Genomic DNA, 8,029 nt, shown 5'->3' on the forward strand with positions numbered 1-8,029 from the left:
TTCTATCTAAATATTCTTCATATATTTCATATTTTATTAATATTTTAACATGACAAGTAGCATGACTTATCTATGTATAATTTGTAAATATTCTTTTTTATATAATTGGCAGTATTACTAAAATATGGGAATTAGAGTTATTTTCTAAAATCTGTTATTTGTAGAACTGCCAATTGATAAAGAAATATATTTTTTAACTCTTAGGATTTTCCACACTAGGATACTATTGTAATGCTCCATCATCACAATCTACAGGGTGTCTTATATATATGCAAGTATTTTAAGTAGTGGTATGGTGGTGGACCACAGTAACAGGGCTATGAGGCTAATATTCTTAATAATTTTTCATGTTTTTTGATGTTTACCGGCAAATCTCAAAAATACATTTTCTTGTCGCAAATTCTCCTAAGTAGTTTTTAAGTTAAGTATATACTTTCTTATCGCTCAACGTGGCAACACAGGGCGTCTAATAAAGCTGACTAATTGTCTGTTGATACCGGCGGTTTCTCAAAATATAAGCATTATTTTATTAAATTTTTAAAATTAAATAACTTTCTTATTTTTAGTTTATTTTAAAATTGGAAAATATAAAAAAATTATTTGTCCAGATCTATTACTTCTTAAAATACTTGAACTTATTTAGTGACGCCCTGTATATAAAATATAAAATGGTATTCAATGTTATGGCATTGTTATGGTTAATTATTTAAATATCTAATAACACCCTTCATTTGTTTACAATCATAAGCTTGGATGGTTCTAACTAATCAAAATTCTATAAATAATATAAATACTATTTGTATTTTTTAATGTTACAGGACCCTGAGAACCCTCGTGTGGTACTAGGGTAAGTTTGAAATGTTTTATTGATTTCTTTTTTTTTGTAAAAAATAATTTTCTTGATATTTTAGAGATGATGAGGATTTACCTGGTCTCGGGTCTGGAAGAGAAGGTTCAGGTGAAGTCGATGAAGGTAGACATGTTGAAAGCGTGCCCGTGCCTACAGAGCGCCCTATACCAAGTAAGCTCAGTTTTTATTCGGCATAAGTTCCTTTTAATTTATTTAATTCGTCTCCGTTGTCAGATGGATTGTAATCCAAACCCTCACTAAAGTGCAAAGGCTGAGATTGACTTGAGCCGAGCATTTTAATGTAACGTGTTATACAACGAGCATTCGCTAGTCAATGCCGGGAAATAATCGCGAATGATGCTCCACTCGTCTGTCGTTTTTAGGGAATTTCTTTGATTATTACAAGTCCGTACAGTATTGTCAGTATTCAAATCATATTTATAGTAGATACTATAGTTTTAATTGTGGTTAAAAGTGCTGCTGTTAATTGGCTGTGTGAGAAATATGTATAATAAATAGCTAAAAATTTAGCTACTAGCTAAAAATAATAAACGTATCACTTCTCATTTCTAATTTTTAGATTCGACTTTTTTTAAAGGCTGCAAAATTGCTGGAGCACAACGAGTTGAGCATTCGAATCGAGATTTTTGCTTCTGGTTTCTGAACGAAACGCTTGTCGCGAGCAACGAACAAAGGTTACATTACAGCGTTGGGTGAAGTCAATCTCCGCCATAATATGAAAAAAAAAAAGAAAATAAAAAAATAAACACGTTCTATTTGCGTTTCTTAATAATTTCAATTATTGTAAATCATAGATTTACATTTAAACTAATCAATGATTTGTTTTGTCCCAACATATACAAGAAAAATATATATAACAGCCTTGATCTCTGTTAATAAACTATTTTAACAATTATATTGCGATCTAGCATTTTTCTGTTTATATTTGACTAGTTTGTACAAGAAAATCAATTGTTTTTTCTTCTAGAATACTACAGATTTATAATTACCGTCCAAGAACCATACAGAGAAGAATTCAACAATTTCAACAGTTATGAATTCCGTGAATTGGCAGATAGGGTGAAGCGATCTTTGGATCAACTGTTCGATTCATTTCCTGGTACTCAGTCATCTACAGTAATCAGCATAGAGTAAGTTAAACATTTTGTAAAGGTTCAAATGCCATTACTTAATTTAAAACCTATTTATTGATTGGTTTGCTACTTGTAACAGATGTTATACGATAGTCCCCGATTGAGTTTACAAGAGGAAAAACTATTTTATTATTAACAACTTGAGAAAAATGCATTCTTCATAAGTTTAGGCTTGTTCTAAAATGGCTAATTCCGTTTATATGTGTCCAAATTTCCATACCGTTTTAGAGAAAAGAAATTGGTTGAATTTCCTAAAAATCTTAAAGTTTAGAGCCTAACTTAAAATAAGTTCTAAAAATCAAATCGCGTTTCTATGGAAATATCATTTAAGTTTAATTTCTTGAAAGTTGATTATATTAATTTTGCTTAGCGTTAATTTTTTTGCTGTTAGTTTTAGAACAAGCAAAAACTTGTATAAAGAATGCATCATTTTTATAAAAAATTGAGAGTAAAAAAGATTTTCCTCTTATAAAGGCCAGACTGTATACTTAATTACTATTGAGAAGTTGTTCCATTATTTTTCATGGTTTCAGTCTGTGGACGTCGTCATATAATATGTGTAAGCCCTGACATATTGTTTTATTTTATAAGACTTATAAACATGGCATAAAGTTAATTTTAAAATATACACAAAATAATTCAAATCAAACACAAAAAAAAGACAACGAACACAATAAAAATTCCCAAGATGAAAGTAAAAAACAAGGTTTTTCTAATTTTTACTATGACAGACAATAGTATTTTGATTGCTTAGTCTATTTATTTCATCATTATTTTCACTGGTTTTAAATAAAACTAGGAGACATCAACAGGCGATATACAAAGAAACCTTCCTGACCAACAAATTCTTGAGACCCTTTCAGACAGCTGCTGATTTTAATATTGAAAATCTTTATGAATTTTAATCCTTATTTTTCTTTTTTAGTAAAGACAGGAACGACAACTTCAAAGTAAGAGTTACAGCAGATCTTACTTCCTTAAGTCACTCATCCAATGATGAAGTCAGGGACCACATTCTCAACAACTTGAATAGAAATCATAGGATGGACTTCGTCGTGGCCGTACCTGATGATTTTATATTTAGGCCTTTTGAAGGTACCTACATTTTACCTTCAATCTATATAGTAACTTGTTTAATATTCATTGATGATTTGTGTAATTTTTTAATTAAACTTCTATAGTTATAGTTGTTTCAATTTTATTGTATTGTACTTTTAAGTCTAGTATGTCCAAAGAAAGAATTCGTGACAGCGATTTCTGTCAATTATTGTATGTTGTCTGTAAAAATATCAATCTTTCGTTGGACAATACTTTAAGTAAGTTTATAAAATTTTCATGTAATTCTAGCTGATAAGAATTTGGGAGAGTTCTTTGAAAATTAAAATTTTTTAAAATTGTAAAAAAAACATAAAATAACTAAATATTGACTTTAGTTAAAAATTTTAACTATTTTTATTTAAATATAGGTGAATTTGCAAAACATATTTACATATCGTAAGTAAGTTTCAGGAGATTAAATCTGTGGCATGAAAAACTTTTGTCAAGTTTTTGTCAAAATTCTAAGATATTTTCTCTAAAAATAATTGATAGCTTTTCTAAAACTGTAATCCTATATTTTAAATATTTGTACACTCCAGACACTATATATTTTTGTCATAGAACTCATATTAGCTTGTCTCAAATTATTTTTGAATACATATTATTATGACATGAATCGTAATGTTACTACTTATCCAGTGATATTTTTAGGTATAGTAAGTTCTAAAGATATTGATAATTTTTGTATAATTCTTGGCGCATAAAATATTTTATTTATTACTTTATCATTTCCTTGTTTATTACATAGTTTCATTTTTGGATAAGTAGAAAAATATAATAGTAGATAAACCAAAAAATACTGAAATATTATTAAGGTATTACTAGTTCTAATACTATATACCTCTCTCTGATATTTACAATTAAACTGAAAAGCAGTATATGTGTATAAATACACTGTAAATACTGTAAACTTTCTAAGGGAGATACCATTTTTTATTAGTTTAATTAATTTTATTTTTTTATTTATGCTTTGTTTTTATTTTTTATTATTTTTATTTTGTTTTTATTAGATAGGGAACCGTACTGTAGCGAAGACGAACTAACATGTCGTGAAAGCAAACAATGTGTACCGCTGTCCGCTAGGTGTAATTATGTTTCTGAATGTAATGACAGATCTGATGAAGACGGTTGTCCCGCAATTACAACACCTTCTGGTATGTTTTTTTATTTATTTTTTATTTATTTCATTTGTTTATGAATTTGATTTTTTTTTATTTAAAATAAAGTAAATTAAACTTTATTATAGTGACTAATATACAAGGTGATTTATGAACGACTATAGGTTAGGCGTTTTTATGGAAATTAGAATCCATTATGATCAATATTGATTTTTTATTCAGATACTCTATATGGCTTAGGTGAGTTTGGAATACCGTCTTTACAAAGTAGGTTCCGTCCATATTAGCTGTGATAGCAAAAATGAAATGTTAACATAAAATACTGTGGTATATGTGCTTCTATATTAAAATAAATAGATGTTCTGTATTTTTATACGCAAATAACTGGATTGCAATTGAAAATAATTCGGTTATTTTGTAGAAGACTTAAAAAAGATCTGATTATATCTGTTCTTCGTAGATATCTTAAATAACTATACATCGTAAATCACCCTGTATAATTAGAAGAAAATCAGTTGGAGTACATAATATAAATATAACCAATAAAAATATGTTTTGCTGTTTTTATCCTATATAATATGTACTTATGATTTTATTATTTTTCGTTGTGATGTTTTTTACACATAATTTTTAATCGGTTTTACCCTTGTAGACTTCGATACCGTGAAGTTTTATTAAATAAAACTAAATCAAAAATTTTAATTTATTATAACACGCACTATAACTATAGTCTGCCCAATGAGTCAAAGAAGATTTCGACAGATGGCGTTCAAAAAATGAGAGAAATGACTCGTTGGACAGGTTATATTATAATGTGATCAGATGTGTTGAATGATCACATACAACAATTTTATTCTTAATTTTTATGGTAATTTAACAGTCAATGTAATTTCTCATATGTTATAGGAAATTACATTGAAAAATATTACCCGTAACATCTTAAGCTACAACTAAGTGGCAACTATTACCTCCAATTTCAATTCAAAAGAAGATTGTATTTTATCATTTCTAGATATCTGGACAACATATTATATCAGGTATATGTTTATTGACATAAATGCCTAGCTATATCTATATATAATCTCTAAAAAAAATAGGAAAACTTTAATGTAATTTAACATTCTTTGTGACAACTTTGTTATGAGTTTATTAGACATTTTGATCACTTTCTCAATTGTAATTGAAAAACAGTTCAAAACAGGTATCCTTGTCTAACGTGTAATTTCTATAAATATGAAACCTTTAAAATATATACAATTCTATACCTATAAAACAAAACATTTTATAACTTGCACCACAGTCAAGTCGGTCATGCTTGATACATGCAGCCCCCACCACATTTGAACCCTCGCCTACCATCACCATCACCACCACGACCACGACCACAGAACCACCGGTAGAGGGCAGCGGAGAAGAAGAGACAGGAGGCGAGCGCGCAGACGACGTAGAGCGATGCGCAGACGGTTACGGCTCGTACCACGGCGACCAGCGGTGCGACGGCATCTTCGACTGCGCAGACAGGAGCGACGAGAGGGGCTGTCCGTCATGTAGGTGTATCGATTGCGGTGGTGGTTTGGCCTGTTTGAATCACGTACTAATGCTGGTGTTGGCGATGGGCTTTACTAATTGTTCGTTTGTGCACTTGCTGTGATTTGGCATTTTGCCAAACATTTGTCTGTATAGTCATGGAGAGTTGATTAGAATTGAAATTGATACATATGGTAAATCACTGACGCAATTAGGTATTATTTCATATTAGGTATCGTCTTTATGTTCGAGATTGAAAGAAATGAAATCAGTAATCATAATAATTTGTTAACACCAGTCCTTTATAGTGATCGCACTAAAACTTATTATATAAAAAGTCGGTTTATTATTTCCATTGCTGTATCGAAAGAGCGGCGTTCGGTTTAGCTAGAATGACGATCGATGGCATTTCCCCATATAAAATGACAGCGATCTTCATGTCGCAGCCATCGCTGACGCCGTTTCGGTGAATGTACGGTACAATGCAGGAAGGCAGCAACAAATAACCAATAAATGAGCTTAGAACATTGGATCACCTCCACACGGCTTGGCGGTTGTTTTACCATCGCCATTGCAGAAACGATCCGATCGAGCACTAAATAAAATACGGTCTTTATACGCAACCTCAAAGAAGCATCAAGCGTCACAGCTGCTACCGGGTGACTGACTATTAATTCACAGGATTGTCTGGAATCCGGTTTTGATTGTTTTGATTTTCAATAACACTTTCGCGACTCCATCCTTTTTAAATTTAAAACGGTTTGATTATACTTTGATGTCTTGATTCGGTGAATGTTACACGTAAAAGATCAGCGAGCTGCTGTATCGAGATAGTAAGCTCTGATTGTAATTGCCGGATGTTAAGTTACAGGCAGCTGCTGTTAAAAGGCAAAGCAAATTTGAATGCTAGTATTTACTAGTTTCCTCTAGTATTCATTCATTGAGTGAAAAGTTTTGTTTCAAAATTATTTCCAGATTATTACTGGTGTAGTGTTAGAAAATCAGTGAATGTAAACTTTTACTGGTAATAGCGTTCAATGATTTCTGGCTTTTTCTTTTCTCTCTATGTACCCAAATTACTTGTGAGAAAGGAGGTGTAGTAGCTGGGTTGCAAAGAGACCGAGGAATTAAAATATAAGTGGAATTAAGCCTCAAAATTTTTCCAGTTTGTATAATAAAGTAATTAAATCTAATTTTGAAATATTTTTATTTTTTTTTCAGAATGTTATTTTTTGTCATTTTGATTTTTTCACATCAACCATATTGTATCCTTATCAATATTTAACATCTACTATTGTTATTAATAAAGGAAAGCTTATTCAGCTCATTGTTGTTTCGCTTATTGGTATGAAATCTGCTTAAATTTAAAATTGCGCATAGTTTGATAGCGCATTCTTACCGGCGTCTAGGCAGCATACGGAAATACTATCGATTATAACATATTTTTTAATTTTTTTTTTTTTTTTTTTTTTTTTTTTTTTTTTTTTTAATAATTTTAATTTATCGTCATATATTTTAACATGGCCACATTTATTTCATTTATTTACCCAAATTTAATAATATATCGTCTGTAAATATTTATATCATCGATATATTTCATATTCTGAAAATTTTATCATCTCCGTATTTATTAACTTGTATAGCATTTGGTGTATATTGTTTTAATCATTTCTCTTTTCCCTAATCAATGTTTTTTACAAGCTCAAAGTAATGATTACTAATCATTTAAATTATAAAGTGATTATGAATCTACTACTACTATAGCACTGACTATTTTTCTTAAGAATATTTATTTTACAAAATATATACTTACATACAAAGGTAGAATATACTAAGACATTTTTAGTTTGAAGACTCGCTTTAAGTTCATCATAGGATTCAATTTCTTGTATTTTTTAATGTTAATTTTTTTTTTTTTTTTTTTTTTATTTTTTATATCATATTATTGAATTTTAACAGTTTTTAATAGTTTTTTAAAAATAATTTTGGAATTTCATTATTATTAAATAAAACTTCTAACATATCATAACTTTGAGTACCTAAGTAAACTATTACATTTTTAAATTATATACATCCATATAATCGTAAAAATTATAGAATTAGAGTGTGAAATCCTATTTCTTTTCAATTTTTCTTCTATTTTAGTTGCTTTACCAACAGAAGTTACTTTATACTCATACACGACTACAACTTTGACATGTTATCAAGTATAAAAAAGTTACAGAGTCTACTACAGAGTTAGATCTGACCGAAACGTTATTGGCCTTACATGAGTTATTAAA

At 29.5% G+C, this 8,029-nt stretch overlaps 1 protein-coding gene across 1 annotated transcript in view; it reads left to right on the top strand.

The window, feature by feature from the left end:
* The window catches only part of LOC115886280, a 156,965-nt gene extending 151,094 nt beyond the window's left edge, over positions 1–5,871 (top strand). Inside the window, exons 10-15 of the mRNA XM_030905371.1 lie at positions 819–847; positions 912–1,021; positions 1,839–2,001; positions 2,930–3,099; positions 4,113–4,256; positions 5,549–5,871. Coding sequence (XP_030761231.1) covers positions 819–847; positions 912–1,021; positions 1,839–2,001; positions 2,930–3,099; positions 4,113–4,256; positions 5,549–5,871 — 939 coding nt within the window. The remainder of the gene's footprint in view (positions 1–818; positions 848–911; positions 1,022–1,838; positions 2,002–2,929; positions 3,100–4,112; positions 4,257–5,548) is intronic.
* The last annotated feature ends 2,158 nt before the right edge of the window (positions 5,872–8,029 follow it).

This window comes from Sitophilus oryzae, unplaced genomic scaffold (genome assembly GCF_002938485.1).
Source record: "Sitophilus oryzae breed Bouriz unplaced genomic scaffold, Soryzae_2.0 scaffold_481_pilon_pilon, whole genome shotgun sequence".
Taxonomy (NCBI): domain Eukaryota; kingdom Metazoa; phylum Arthropoda; class Insecta; order Coleoptera; family Curculionidae; genus Sitophilus; species Sitophilus oryzae.